Source organism: Sciurus carolinensis, chromosome 13 (assembly GCF_902686445.1).
Source record: "Sciurus carolinensis chromosome 13, mSciCar1.2, whole genome shotgun sequence".
Classification (NCBI taxonomy): domain Eukaryota; kingdom Metazoa; phylum Chordata; class Mammalia; order Rodentia; family Sciuridae; genus Sciurus; species Sciurus carolinensis.
The window spans coordinates 7,062,200-7,077,897 of NC_062225.1; the positions used below are offsets into that span (position 1 = coordinate 7,062,200).

Genomic DNA, 15,698 nt, shown 5'->3' on the forward strand with positions numbered 1-15,698 from the left:
TCTTTCATAAAATCTGGGTACATTCCCCCAACTCCAAACTATGTGCTTTTTCTGTCTTTCAAAATTAGTGTCAGCTTTATAAGAATGTTAACTGCTGAACCAGTCATGGTGGTACATGCCTATAATCCTAGCAACTCGGGTGGCTAAGGCAGGAGAATCACCAAGTTTGAGGCCAGTCTCATGAACTTAGCCAGATCCTGTCTCAAGAATTTTTTGTTTTATTTGTACCAGGGATTGAACCCAGGGGTGCTTCATCACTGAGCCACATACCCAGTTCTTTTTATTTTTTGAGACAGAGTCTCACTAAGTTGCTGAGGCTGGCTTTGAGCTTCCCATCGTCCTGCCTCAGCCTCCTGAGTTGCTGGGATTTTAGACATGCACCATCACACCCAGTTTAAGACAAATTTTTTTTTTAATAAAAAGGACTGAACATGTAGTTCAGTGGTTTAGCACCCTGGGTTCAATCTCTAGTCCCGCACCCTTAGAAAAAGAATGCTAACTGTTGGAAAGTTGGCTGACAAGATTTTATTGCATTCAGTATGGTAAAGAAATAAATATGTGTAAACAAATAAGATGGAATAAGTACCTCCCAAAGGAAGAGAACATCACATTCATAAAATAAGAACAGGCTACTACAAAAGAACCTATCAGAGACTTTGAAAAATTTAAATGACTTTAAAAACACTTCTATTTTTGTTTACATTCCTCTTATTAATGAATTTGCAGTCTAAACCAATGAACCCACAATTGGTTAAGGTATCTTGTCCAAATAGAGACTGCTGAAGGGAGCAGTACAGTACCAGCTTCAAAAACAATGAACAGTGTTCTAAGAAAATCAATTTAGAGTACTCTACACATTTTGTTCATCTTTATATATCTGGTACCTGTAGAATTCCTGGCCTCAATATTTTTCAAATTAATAAAAAAATGAGTCTGAACATGGTACTTTAAGAGTTTCCACCTCCTCAGGAAGATAGCATGTTTAAACGATTTAATAAATTAGAAAGATGTAGAACTAAATCAAGATGAATATAAAAGCTATTGTAACAGACTAAACAATGAGAAAAAAATGTGACCAAAAACAGAAGGATAGGAAAATACTTAAGATTCTTACTGTATCAAAAGCAAACTAAATCAGTTTTTCGAAAAACATTCACACAAAACTGAATTTCAATATCCATAAAGCAACCATTTTGTCACTTTAAGATTTGTAAGGAAGCAAAAATAATATTTTAGTCTCTGCATTCCAAATCTACAAGGAGCCAGGTGCAGAGGTACACACCTCTAGCCCCAGCTACTTGGGAGGCCAAAGCAGGAGGATGGCAGGAGCTCGAGAGTTCAAGACCAGCCTGCACAACAGTGAGATCCTGTCTCTTAAAAAAATAAAATGAGAACTACAAAGAAAAGGTTAACTATGTCAAAATGGAGGTATAAAAGTAGGAAAGCAGTAAGCAGGTCCTGTAAGAAAAATCCAACCAGTTCAGGTAGTTCTAGCAAAATAAGAAAAAAAAAATCATAAATTATGTTTTGGGTATATTATAAAAAGAAACAACTGAAGTATTTCTATTATTCCATGTAAGTTACATAAAAGGGACTGGCCCCCGACATCTCAGTAAGAAAAAGTAGGGCAGACAAAAGAATTATCTTCCTGGCATGACTGTTAGAGCTATTAAAGTTGAAATAAGACACAGGGGAAAAGTCATCTCTCTACCTCCCAAGTTTTTAAAACAGAAAAATCACAAAGCTTTAAACATTTGTCTGCATGAACTAGATTTCCCTTGATCTTTTTCTGCAGTATTATTCTCATCTTCAGAGAAAAATGTCCAACTGCTTTCAACATGGAGTCTGGTGGTGTAAGTCAAGTTACTGTACACACACAAAGAATTTTTTCTTTGACCTGCCAGACTGCTCGTGGCCAACATAACATGCCAAGTCACAATTCCAACCAGCCAGACGACCACACCAAGAAGTAACAAAATAAACATACCTCCCGTTCTTCCACTGCCGATCTGCACAGCAGGCTGAAGGCTACCTTCATTTTGCAATAAATGAGGCAAATGATAATAAATAGTTGGCACTTGAAGGGATTTTTTGCTCGTTAACTCCTTTAGTAGCTTTAGGGTATTACCTGAAACACAGAAGTATAATTAATCCACAGAACACCTTACCTCATAGAAGATGATTTTATAAAAACAGCAGTAAAAATTTATGAGAATCAGAATTAAAAAGTTTTTTTTTTAATTTCACAGCTTGGTGGATGAGATCTCTATTCAAAATGAGAAGCACACTTTCCCAACAAGAGTCAAGATACAGATGAATAGGTGGATGAAGCCAAGGTCTGCCACAGGACAAGGGCAGGTGGAACGCCAATTACCCCTCCGCACCATGTCAGACTCACTGAACAGACTAAATGTGCTGTGCACTTTGGAGAATGTACTAGTGCCAAGTACCCTGACCACTGACAACTTTCACCTTCTCTGTGCATTAACACTTTATCACAGTTTTACATGATTTATTTTTTCTGGAAAAAAAATCAGGTAAAATAATTTAAACAGCACAAGTTGAGAATGTGCAGAATGTATCATGACTTTCAAATGCTTCGGTTTCAATCAGAGGAACCAATTAATCACTTAACATAATATAAAATAACTTGTTTCCATTACACAAGACTGTTTTATATTTTCATTAAAGTATGGCGTTAACCTTTTAAACAAGGAAGTTAGAAGGAAGCACTTGTAGCCTCAATTCCATTAAAAAATATGACAAGACCAAAAACTCACAAAAGAAATGCAAATACAAATATGTGAAATTCAAGTTTAATCTCATGATAAACAATTACAAACTACAATATGTCATCTCTACCTATTAAATTAGCAGATTAAATAATATTAAAACAGGATCAAAAGCCCTGAAACACTCTGTCCTATTACTCAGTAATTTCCCTTTTAAGAATCTAGTTTTTATGTATTCAACAAATATTCAGTGGTTTTCTGATTCCAGGAATGATGCCAATGTATTTGAAAATCAACAGTCATCAAAACACAGATCCTGTTTTTCTGAAAGTCATAATCTAATAAAATAACGTAAGGGCTACCAGAAATGTAATCAATTAATAGACAAAGATGTTCATCACAGAGTTACAAGCTGGGGGAAAACAACCCAGGAAAAAACATTTGATTAATTATAGGAAAATGTATACTATATTATGGTATTTGATCTGCTCAATATTCATGGCTACTAAAAATGGCATTTTGAAATATAGTTAATGACAGTAAAAATGCTCACAGTATAATCTTAAGAGTAAAAATTCAGAAAATATGTATAAAAAGATAAAGGAAATAAGTTTATTTTTCATCTATACCATTTGATAATTTTAAGCATTACTGTGGCTGACAAACTCATAGGGGAAGCAAGAAACATAAAACTTAAAAAATAAGGTAAGGTGGTAGATTTCAAGATGAAAGGAACTCACAGTTCTTTTTAGAATAGGAGAAGGGCAATGAGAAAGTATGTTAGTCTGGAAAGACGGCACAAATCTGGAGCCAACTGGTTATAAACATGTATCTGTCTAATTGCAGAACAAGAGCAGGACTCGGCAAAGACAACTGTGTGCATCTCCCCCGCTTGATGTCCTCAGAGAACAGGTCAGCTACTCCCAAAAGTATCTGTTATAAAAGCATGTGTCTCCCTTGCTGTAATTCAGATTTAAGACCACTAATTGCTCCAAATAGCTCAAAGATTCCTCCAGAAACCAGGGTACACATTAGTCTCAACGTACACGTGTAAAAACAAAAAGTTAAATTTCAATCTCACTTTGAGTGTGTTTTCAAAGATGCAGGCTCTTCAATATATTCACTGAAATTTATACAACTGAAATTTAACAGTACTTTCTTTTTTTAGGGGGTACCAGGGATTGAACTCAGGGTCACTTGACCACCAGAGCCACATCCCCAGTCCTATTTTGTATTTTATTTAGAGACAGGGTTTCACTGAGTCGCTTAGTACCTCGCTAAGTTGCTGAGGCTGGCTTTGAACTTGTGATCCTCCTGCCTCAGCCTCCCAAGCAGTTAGGATTACAAGTATGCACTGCCACCCCCAGCTTAACAGTACTTTCTTAAAATCAAATTTAGCAATTAATAAAAATTATTTTATCATTTACCAGAACAGAAAGTTTTGGGTGCTGATTTACCTCTCTGAAAAGAGTAACAAACACTGGCTGATAAACGGCTACGCTCGACTTTTGCAACATACTCCACAGAACCCCTGGAAAATATAATCTTTTTATAGTATTTTAAAAAATCATCTGTACCTGAAAACTTATTCAATGCATCCTTGCTTCCATTTGTTTCAGCTCCTACACTCCGGAACTGTTGGACAATGCTATTCAATTCAGAGGAGCGCTGGGAGATTCTGTGCTCGGCTATTCGAAGACGTTCTTTTAAAGCAAGAAATTCTCGTTGATAAGCAATTAGTTTTTCTAGAGGCAAAAGCAAAAAAAAAAAAAAAAAAAAAAAAAAAAAAAAAAATTAGACATATACTTCTAAACAAAAACTTCCAAAGAGAGCTGTAATAATAAAAACTTGAATTAAAGTCAAATTTTGGGGAAGAAAATATTTACTCTCTGATAAAGAACTGAAAATTAAAGAGCCCTGACTTGTTAGATAACACAGGAACTAATTTTATTGTTTATTATCTATTATTTAAAGAATGTGAACACTCTCTACTTAACATTCAGAAATTTAAAGACAGAAAAAGATGAAAGTTGTTAGAATTAACATTCCAAGCATAATGCACCATTTCTCAAAAGGTGCAAACGACTTTAACGACCACATTCATATCAACCAGAGACGAGGCAAAAGCTGGTAACACAGGTGAGACAATGAAGACAACGTATTTTATTGCATAATCACCAATTTCCATACTTCCTATCCTGCCACAATTTCCCTGGGCCAGACTTCAGTCAAATTCCTGGTTCCTAAAAACTCAATGAGCTAGATGTACAATGACCCCAGTTTGAAGTCATTCATTTTAATAATCTGAGAGAATGAGAGGTCAAGAGATACAGCTGGGGTCTGGGGCTGTAGCTTGCCTAGCACGTGTGAGGCATGGGTTCGATTCTTAGCACAATAAATAAATAAATAAATAGGTCCATCAACAACTAAAAAAATTTTAAAAATAAATACATCTGTCTCAGAAATAAAGTGGGTGTCATGAGCATAAACAGGCACTGGAACAGTGAGCATGAATGGGAGAACTTGGACAAAGCACAGAGAGGAGAGGCAGAGGACAGGACTGGCACAAGAGCTGACAAGGTCGCGGAAGGGACCACTGCTGACATCATCCGTGACATGCACAGAGGCTGACATGTGGGGCATGGCAGCTCCACAGCCTCCTCAGATCAAGAGAAACCAGAACAAAGGTTTTCAACTTCTTTATCAGCTAGGCCGACCAAAGCCACTATTGAGACACCAAAACCTTAGAAAGGCTACTTTCTATTTAACATTATCTTCGCTGCCTTATCCACACATGAACTCAGTAATAAACACACTTACTGAATCTTATTTATGCCAACCTGGTCTTAGAAGCACTGTCAATCGTACCGTTCCTTGTGCCTTACACAAAGGCGCACATCGCCAAAACCCCTGAAGAATGCTGTGGCAGGGACACATTCCTGGCCTTAACCACCATGCTTCCCCACGCTGAATCACGAAGCCACATAAGTCACTGTATTTCCCTGTGTGCTGGCTTTGGGAGGGGGCAAAGCAAGAAGGGGGTTGTGACCAGGAAAGGGCACCCCAGGAGCTTCAGGAAGCTGGGCATGGTCTACCTGGGTAGTGTGGTTAATGAGGTTCAGAATTGTACATTTATGGGTTAGGCACATTTCTGTATATGCAAATTCACAATAAAATAAATTTTAAGAAAAAGTAATTCACAAATACGAATGATAAAAAGTCAGGCATGGTAGAACATGCCTGTAATCCCAGCTACTCAGGAGGCTGAGGTAGGAGGGTCCCCTGAATCCAGGAGTTTGAAAACAGCCTGGGCAACGGAGTGAGACCTCATCTCAAAACAATAAAACACCTATAAACAATTATGTGGTAATGATTATAACAGAAGATATACAATATTTATGTGAAAACTCTAAAAAAAAAACCATAAGCAATTATGCTATGATGATTACAATGAGACCCACAATATTTATGTGAATACCACAAAAAATAAAACAACAATTATAATTATTACAATGAGACACACAAGATTTCTATGAAGATTTATACAAGCCTTTTCCCAAAATCTATTAAAAAAAGAATAAATGAAATGCCTAAATCCATCTTATAAAAAGATGAATTCTAATAAGCTATTCTTTCCAAAATAATGATGATGGGGGCATTTAATGTATGATTCTAAACATATCCAGAAGAAATACATTTTTAAAAGGGCCAATAAAATAATACAGGGAACATGTTCTGAGATCAGAATATACTGTAAGGCTGTAGGAATTAAAGTATGTGGACCACCAGATCCAGATCCCGTAGACAAGGCAGGTCAGCCCAAGGACAGCTTCCAAAAACAACCAGAGTGAACTGTCCATGTGCCCTTCCCTCCTGGCATGAGCAGCATTACACTTTTCCCTGAGACTTGAGCAGTGCCTAACTATTTGCCTCTAACACCATGTGCCACTATAAAGTAGTAGAATCCTCTGGAGAATTAACTTCAAGATGAAACTAGGGCATTCTTACATCAGCATGTAGGAAAGTAAAATGACAGGACATGCCAAAAGGACACAGGAGGTGACTTGAGAGGCCCCACTGGCCAGATGGGGGACAATGCTGGTGGCAGTGAATTGTAAACTACTGAGTAAGAATCTCTGAGTCTATACAACAATGAAGAAACAAAGAGCAACAGACGAGGGAAAAGTGTTGTTGACTACAGAAAACCAACTAAGACATGTAGAAGGAACAGCGATGGGTGGAAAATCTCCATTTTGCAATCATCACAGCAACAACTGACACAGGCAAGACTGAATGAACCAGCAGGTGAAAGTCTCATGAGGAAACGAATATACAGATCTTCTCAAAGTATCACCCGCAAAGCACTTGCTATTTTACGAAAGGAAAAACTTTTTTTCTTTCTTTCTTTTTTTTTTTTTTTTTTAACAATAGGGAAACCTGGAGGACATCATCTTAATGGAGTAATGGAGTGATCAAAGGTCATACCGGCCATAGCAGGACAGAGGTCAGGTGCCCCTAAGGTGATGCACAGGGAACCCAGCTCATTATGTGGTATTCCTGCCAAAAATGCACAAACTGAATCTAATCTCTAAGACACCACAGACATAGCAAGGCATGACGAATCAAACACAGTTTGCACTTTAAACACTGTGAAGGTCATGAAAGATAAAGGCTAAGAAAGTACCCTAGAGAACACAGACTAAGGAGACTAGACAATGAAATGCACAGCACAGTCCTGCACTGGATCCTGGACCAGGAAAAATAAGTATCAAGACACTATCAAGGGAAACACACACACGCACACACACACACAGTAGACTGGAGAAATCATATTGTGTAAACATCAAACTTCCTGAACTTGACGTTGTACTGGTAATATAAGAATGTCCTTGTTCTTAACACTAAAGTAATAATAATAAACACTGACGTGTTTAGAGGTAAAAAGAGGCATGATTTCAGGAATTCACTTTCAAAGGGTTCTGGAAAGAAATCTCTCTACAGACAGGAAAGTAACAGAGGCAACAGGTGAAACATACAAGTTATCTGTACTGTCCTTAAACTTGTCATTTCTTCTTCTTTTTGAATACAAAGTTTTCAAAGCAAGCAGGAAGACAGGCTATCAGAACCATTCAGTCTTTGAGCAACTCTGAGGTGGCGGGGAGGGATACAGGTCTGAGGGCAGTCGCTGTCTGGACACATTTTCTTGGTATTTTGAAACCAGCCTCCCAGAGAGGCCAGTTTCACCAAGTAGGAAGAAAAACCAGTTTGTAGAGAAGGACCTCCACCCCTAATTCCAAAACACTCCCCTGCACTCAGCAGGACTGGAACCGCTTTTGGAAAATTACTTCAGAGAAGATACCTCGGGCCCATGGACCACAGGACCGGGCCATGCGCTTGCTGGTCCAGGCGCTGTTCTTAGCTCAAAGTTTCCAGCTATGAGAAGTCTCCGCCCCTTGTTTCCACTCCACTCTTCCATATTAAGAGGGTTTCCACAAAATCAGGGCATGATCACACTCCATCTCAAGAGTCTAGGTAGCTCTCCAGACATTTCTTAGAATTTCCTCCATTCATTTTTCCCACAACACTACAGTTTTTGAGTTTAGTTCAAATTTTAACATAATAGACAAAAATCTCTCCAAATTAGTATGTTTGACAAGTCCCTATTTTCAACATTAACTGCAAAATTCCTATATTTGCTTTTCTTTGAATAATCTCAATTGGTTTATGTAGGGGAACATGGCAGGAAACTAAGGGACTCTCTTGCTCACTTCACACTGGGAAATACCCGGTTCTGCTTATTGTTTTTTCTCTATTATAAACAGAACGTTTTGTTTTGCTTGTAGTACTATGGATTGAAACCAGCGGAGCTCTACCACTGACCAACATACCCAGTCCTTTGCATTTTGTATTTGGAGACAGGGCCTCACTAAGTTGCCTAGGCTGGCCTCAATCCTGATACCCTCCTGCCTCAGCCTCCTGAGTAGCTGGCACATGATGCACCAACCCACCTGGCCCAGAATGCTTTTAATAGCAGAAAATTATCTATCTAGATCAGGTAACAAAAGTAAAAATCATGTTTTGTGACCCTAGGGTTTTGAAACCTACAAAAATTCCAAAATAGGAAATGGTTGTTATTTGATCTTTTTGGCAAACATGCAATTTCATATGATTCAACAATTTAATTAGTAGTTTTGGATACAATTTAAAAAACTGGCCAACAGTACAGAAGAATAATTAACATAAACACTAAAACTAACACTAATGTGTTATGCACAAAAAGGAACAGAGGACTTTTTCAAGCAGTAACGTCTTAGCAGCAAGATATGGGAACACTACTGGATTCTATGCACTAACATGAAAATTATCAAAAATTAAATCCACTTTTAATTCTTAAAATTTTAGGATATATTAACAACAAAATTCTTACAATGGAAAGAATGCTGATAAGACATCTGGTTCATCCCTCTGTCCCTTCAATACTGCACAGAACTCTTTCACACAGAGGGAAAAAATTTTTTTTAAATAGGATTGAGGAACTTCTTTAGTAATAAGATTCCAAAATTTAACAAGCTTTACATTTCCTAAAGTAACGGCCTTTGAAAAAAACACTTTACTTCACTTTTTAAAAAATTTTCATATTCATCATTCTTATACAACAAATTTAAAATAGAAAGGAGCGAGCCTGGATGAAATGGTGGGCAATTTCCTGCTTGGAAACCTCTAAAACATCAAGAAGAAATAACAGAACTGGATTCAGGAGGCGGTCTAGAAGGGCTGAGGCCTGGAAAAGCCAGAAGAGTATACGCAGGAGTTCGAGTGAAAAGGGTCAGAGGAACAAACTTGAACAGACAATGCCAATAGGATGGAATGGAACCAAATTTTGGCTCTAGTTTTGGAGAGTCAACAGTCACAGCAACCAGTACCCGACCGTTTCACACGTCCCACATGAGAGCACCTGGCAGGGCTGGAGGAGGCACTGAATTCTGGACTCCACCTCCAGGAAACCCACAGAGCACGTGCGATGGGGCCCAAGAACGCCAGACTGAGAAGGGTGATGCTGCCGTGCCCAGGGGCGTCCGCTGGGGAGCTCAGAGGTGCCAACACTGTCCTGGAGTCACTCTCAAGTGGCCTGGAAACCCACCCTGCCCTCTCCCAGCTCCTCCTCCAACCTTCCCTCTGGTCCACATGTTAAGAGATCCCAGGGGCAGGGATGGGGGACATTAAAAAGGCAAGGACCATGATTTACAAGGTTATATTTGGGGAAGAAAAGGGTCTCAAAGCACCCAGGGGACACACGTTTCAAAGGTGTCTCTAGGAGTTACGTGGAATTGCCAACATCATGCCCTATTTCTAAAGTATCCCAGGCAGGATCCACAGCGTAAGCATGGATTTAAGCTCACAAGGAAAAATGAGGCTGAGCTATACAGAATAATATACTTTAAATTAAAACAGACTATAATTCATCTGTTCCCTTCCATAAGGTTTCATTGTACTTGCAAAATAAGATCCTAATTAGTGAATTCTAACATTAAAAAGTCTTCCTGAACACAACCCCTATTTCTCCAAATTATCCCCTAAGTAATATAATCATTAACAGTGTAACTCAAAACAAACTTCCAAGCTTAATAAGTTAAAGTCTATCCAGTGACCTTATGAAGCACAATACCTTAACACAAACAATGCTGCCCATGCCTGTAAGATGCACTTCCTCAGAATACATTATTTTAAAATATTTTTTTAGTAGTCAATGGACCTTCATATTATTTATATGTGGTGCTGAGGACTGAACCCAGGGCCTCACACACACCAGGCAAGTGCTCTACCACTGAGTCACAACCCCAGCCCCCCGAAATACATCTTAATCTAGTGCAGTCACTTTCCTCAATTGTCCTGAGTAGGGGGAAGCACTTTTCAGGAATCTTATCATAAAGTCCCAAATTTCATTATTATAGTTAAATGAGGGGGGGGAACAATATGTGTAGTTTCAATAACACAAATTTATGTGTACTTAGCTCTATGTTCACAACAGTCCTTTTAAAAATACTAACAATGATCTTCAACAACCTTAAGGGGCTTGAAATAAATATTATCGGATGGTCAAAAATTCCTTTTTCCAGCACTTAAACTTACTGGCCGTCATTGTTCCAGCAAGTGTTGTTTCATCCTCCAAGGAAAATAAAACACATTGTACTCTAAAGATCTTCCTGTGACGAATCTGTCAAGAAAGAGCACTCACGGGCTGGGGTTGTGGCTCAGTAGCAGAGCGCTTGCCTAGCACGTGTGAGGCACTGGGTTCAATCCTCAGCACCACATAAAAATAAATAAATAAAAAAGGAAAAAAAAAAAAGAAAGAGCGAGCACTCACTTTACGCTGGAGCCATCTGGGTGTCAAAGCAGAGCCTGGGGCCTGGCCAGTCCCTGCCCAGTCCCTGCACCGGGAAGGACCCTCACACTGGGCTCCTCCTGCCTTCCAGCTGGACCTGGTAGGCCACCTGGGCCTCAGTTCAGGCTGCCCTCTTCCCTCTCCTCACCTTACGTTACTCTTCTTTAAATGCCACCATTCCCTTCTAATATTCTTCCCCAAAATCATTTTGAAATCCTCCTCCTGCATTTCTTTCCTCCATTTTTCATTTTTGACCACTCTTCGCTTCTCTCACCTCTTTCTTTCTATTTCTTTTCTCCACCGCCCGCATGCTCCCACCATATCTGTCTCCTGTATTTTCTCAAATGACTGAGGACTCTCTTCTCCAACTGGGTGGCTCAAACAGTCCACTTGGCTGCCCGCCTCCAGACTCAAATCACCCTGGACACCACCTCTGATACCAACTAGCGTTTCGAGGCTGACGGCCTCCAGTTTAACAGGGGAATTCAACAGACACTGCTGTCTTAGGAAAGGACCTTGGGAGCCCAAAGATGCCCCAGACTGAAAAAGAAACAAATGGGGGTCTGGCAGAGGGGATGAGAACACCTAGCTGCAGCCTCGTCCCCGGCTCTTCACATGCAGGAGGCACACAAGGCCATGCGTTAAGGTGTCTAGGCAAGGACACCGGTATCAAGACAGCTCCCTGTTCCCACCCCATCCCGCTCCTTGGTGACCACCATATGCCCCCAGGCTCTAATGCATCCACACTTAGCTGTTCAGGTTCTATTTTGAAATCTTTCTTTTTTCTGTGTTCTAATTAGTTATACATAACAGTAGAATGTATTTATGCATTTTAATAAAGCATACATGATCTTTTATTTTCAAAGTTCATGACTTTTAGTCTTTCTTAGAGGTCTTCCTAAGAATAAAGAGAACATGTTATTTCTTTTTCAAGAGTAAACCTCTGTTTATCTTTCAAGCACCATCTGAGTTCGTAAGACTGTTTTATAAATCTAAGATATTCCAACAGACAGATTCCCAGGTGACCCAGCGATCCTCGCCCTCTGGTACTCACAGCCCAACATGATCCCCTCCCTTGGTGTGGCCAGGAGCTATGGCTTGCTCCTCTAACTGACAGAATGTAGCAGAGGTGGTGGATGCTACTTCTGGGATGGTTTCATCATATGGGATTCTGTCTTGCCAGCAGAAATTCCATCTAGAAAGAGACACTCCCCCAAGGTGTCCTCAAGGAAGCAAATAGCTGTGCTGGAAGGCCCCTGTGACAGAGGGCACAAAGCTCCCTCCAGCTAGCTAGGAGCCAACAAAAAGCTGGGTTCTCAGTCCTACCGTGACAGGAAAACGAATTCAGTCAACAACCTAAATGATTTTGGAAGTGGATTCTTCAGCAGAGGACTGAGGCAAGCCATACCAGATTCCTGGTCCAGAGAAACTGTGAGGTCACAGGTGCCTGCCATTTAAGGCCACCAGAGTTGTGCAAATTTGTTATGCACCAATAAGTAACTAATGCGGATATATTATAGCATCTCAATAATCCTTTTCCTATATTTTAAAACTTTTTGCTATTTCATTGTCCTAATAATTATTTCATAACTAATTATTCCTAATCATGCTAATGAAATAAAATGCAAGATTGATGGACTTATCTAGAAAGATGGTATAAAAGAACTTTGTAACTTTGTAGTCCTTTGTGATCTTCACTGACAACAACTGGGATTTTACGATTTTCCCTTTTTATACCCACAGTGGCAAAGAGAAGGAAAGTAACAGAGGAAGACTTTTCACCAGTGTTGGACAAATCAGAAAATGAATGCAGAAAGGCAGGTACTATTACTATAGACTCTAGTAATGTTGGTGAAATTAACCATAAAAACACATCTCATACTGAGTCTTCAGATGACAATGTGCTAGAAGAATTTTCTCAAGTTCAAGACTGAGACCTTTTTTTTTTTTCTTTTTCTTTTTTTTTTTTTTTTTTTTTTGTGGTGCTGGGGATCGAATCCAGGGCCTTGTGCTTGCAAGGCAAGCACTCTACCTATTGAACTATCTCCCCAGTCTCTAAGACTTCTATTTCTAAACCAAGACGGAACAGACACACCTCTCTATTCTTCTGGCTAAGCAAAATAAAAACCCAGATGTTACCTATTAAACCAACATCAAAAGACTAAAAGGCAGAAAGCAGAAGGGAAAAGGGTAGAGTTCTTGGGATGTTGAGGAAAAGCACAGCATTCATGCCCTGGGTTTCTTTTTGCCTCACATATCCTAGACAAGATACTAGACATGCCAGTAGCCTGGAACCAACAGGCAGACACAAAGAGGCACCAAGAAAAGCCTGATCTCTGTAGTCAAGGGACTCAGGAAGGGACAACCGAGAAAAAGAGAAAACTTCTAGATGATCACTGCTCTACAACAGCCACACACACCATGAAGCAGCCCTGGACCCATCCCAACCAGCAATGGCCAAGAAGGGAGCAGAAACCACCCCCCACCATCCCTCACCCCCACCATATACACACATGCATGTGCTTCCTGGGATGGTATCAGAAAAGTCTGGGTGAGGAGCTAGGGCTTTCACTGCTCTCCAGCAGTACCGAATCCCCTGCAACCCCGTCCCACACCTCGTGAAGTGTCAAAGGAGGCTGCATGGGAAGCAGTAACAGGGCATCTCTCCCTGTCCCAGTCAGCACAACCTCAGCAGGGACCAACTGACCTCCTGCCCTGCACAGTGGTGATAGGGATCCCTCTCTGCTGTGCATCAAGGGAAGTCAAGTGAGGACTTTAGACATCCATCCCATTCCCCACCTGGCAGTAGTGAGGTGGCACACCAGCCTCCTAGAATGGTGACAGAAAAGACTTGCTAAGACAGACAAGTAAATAATATCCAGTATTTTTAAGACCCCAAATGCCTTGGATACAATGAAAAATCACTCATCACACTAAGAACCAGGAAAAATCTCAACTGAGATGAGAAAAAAAATATCAAGAGATTTCAACATCAAGACAACTCAGATGTTAAAATCAACTGTAAGAATCTTTTTTTTTTTTGGGGGGGGGGGGGAGCAGGTGGAGGGGCAAGGACCAAACTCAGTCTTGCACATGCTAAGCAAGTGCTCTGCCATGGAGCTCAAACCCTAGCCCCTCTCTAAGACTCTTAAGGCAGCTATCATAAAAGTGCTTCAACAGGTAAGTATGTAAAAAATAGAAATCCCAAGCAAAGAAACAGAAGACACAAAGAAATAAATGAACATTTTAGAACAGAAAATACAACTGAAACAAACCCCCCTTAATACATAGCCCAAGAGCAGACAGGACCGAGGAAAGAATCAGTGCATCTGAAGGAAGACAACTGGAAATAATCCGGAGAACAGAAAATAGGTTGAGGAAGAAAAGTAACAGGGCCTCAGGGGTCTTTGGAAATATAAAATGGTCTGAGACCCAACATTCCTGCCATCAGCATCCCAAAATGAAAGGAGAAAGAGGGTAGGGTAGAGAAAGTACTAGAAGAAATGATGGCCAGGAGTCCCCCAAATGGGCAAAAAACATAAACCTACATAAAGGTTCAAGAAGTTGAGCAAACCCCAAACAGGAAAAACTCAAAGAAACCCATGCCAAGAAATGCCATAACTGAACCTCAAAAAACTAGAGACCAAAGAGAAAATCTTGAAAGTAGTCCAACAGAATGACACATTACCTACCCAGAAAAAAATAATTTGAATGACAGCAGATTTCTCATCAGAAACCATGGAAACCAAAGGAAGTGGGACAACATTTTTCAAGTATTAAAAAAAAGAATCCCTAATTCCATATATGGCAAAATTATCCTTAAGGAACAAAGGGAAACTCAAGAAATCCTCATAAGGAGGAAAATTAAGGGAACCTGTCATCAGCAAACCTAACCAAAAGTAATCTGGGAACATCAAAATGGAAGAAAGAACTGAAAGAGGAAGAAAAAAAAACCACAGAAATATTCTTTTCCTCTAGAGTTTTCCAAATTGCATTTCATGATTGAAGTGAAAAAGTATACCATTGTCTAATGTGGTTCTCAATAGAGAAGAAATATTTCAAACAATTAAATTAAAATTGAAAGAGAAGGTTTGTAAATGAGAGGCATCTGTACTTCACTTTAATAAATGTTGACACAAGTGGACTATTATATATACCACTAATATATCTGAACAGAGGATATACTCAAAAGCAGATAAATGGAATTTATGTGTGCGCACACACATGTGCGAAGTACTGGGATGAAAGCCAGGGGTACTCTACCATTCAGCTACATCCCCAGTCCATTCATCTATCTATCCACCCATCCACCCATCCATTCATCCATTCATTGATTTTTTGGAGGGCTGGGGATATAGCTCAATTGGTAGAGTGCTTGCCTTGCAAGTACTAAGGCCCTGGGTTCAAATTCCCAGCACTGAAAAAAAAAAAAAAAAAAAAAAATCAACACGCATTGATTTTTGGAGATGGGGTCTCACTAAGCTGCCCAGGCTGTCTCTGAACTTGGGATCCTCCAGTCTCTGCCTCACAAGTCACTGGGATTACAGACATGCACTACCACACACAGATCAAAATGTAATTTA

At 39.8% G+C, this 15,698-nt stretch overlaps 1 protein-coding gene across 4 annotated transcripts in view; it reads right to left on the reverse strand.

The window, feature by feature from the left end:
* Mgat4a (alpha-1,3-mannosyl-glycoprotein 4-beta-N-acetylglucosaminyltransferase A) overlaps positions 1 to 15,698 on the reverse strand; it is an 89,731-nt gene that overhangs the window by 48,665 nt on the left and 25,368 nt on the right. For all 4 annotated transcript variants that reach the window (XM_047521869.1, XM_047521868.1, XM_047521866.1 and 1 more), the window contains exons 3-4: positions 4,310 to 4,477; positions 1,988 to 2,128 (exon numbers count right to left, since the gene is read on the reverse strand). In XM_047521869.1, the coding sequence (XP_047377825.1) occupies positions 1,988 to 2,128; positions 4,310 to 4,477 (309 nt within the window). The remainder of the gene's footprint in view (positions 1 to 1,987; positions 2,129 to 4,309; positions 4,478 to 15,698) is intronic.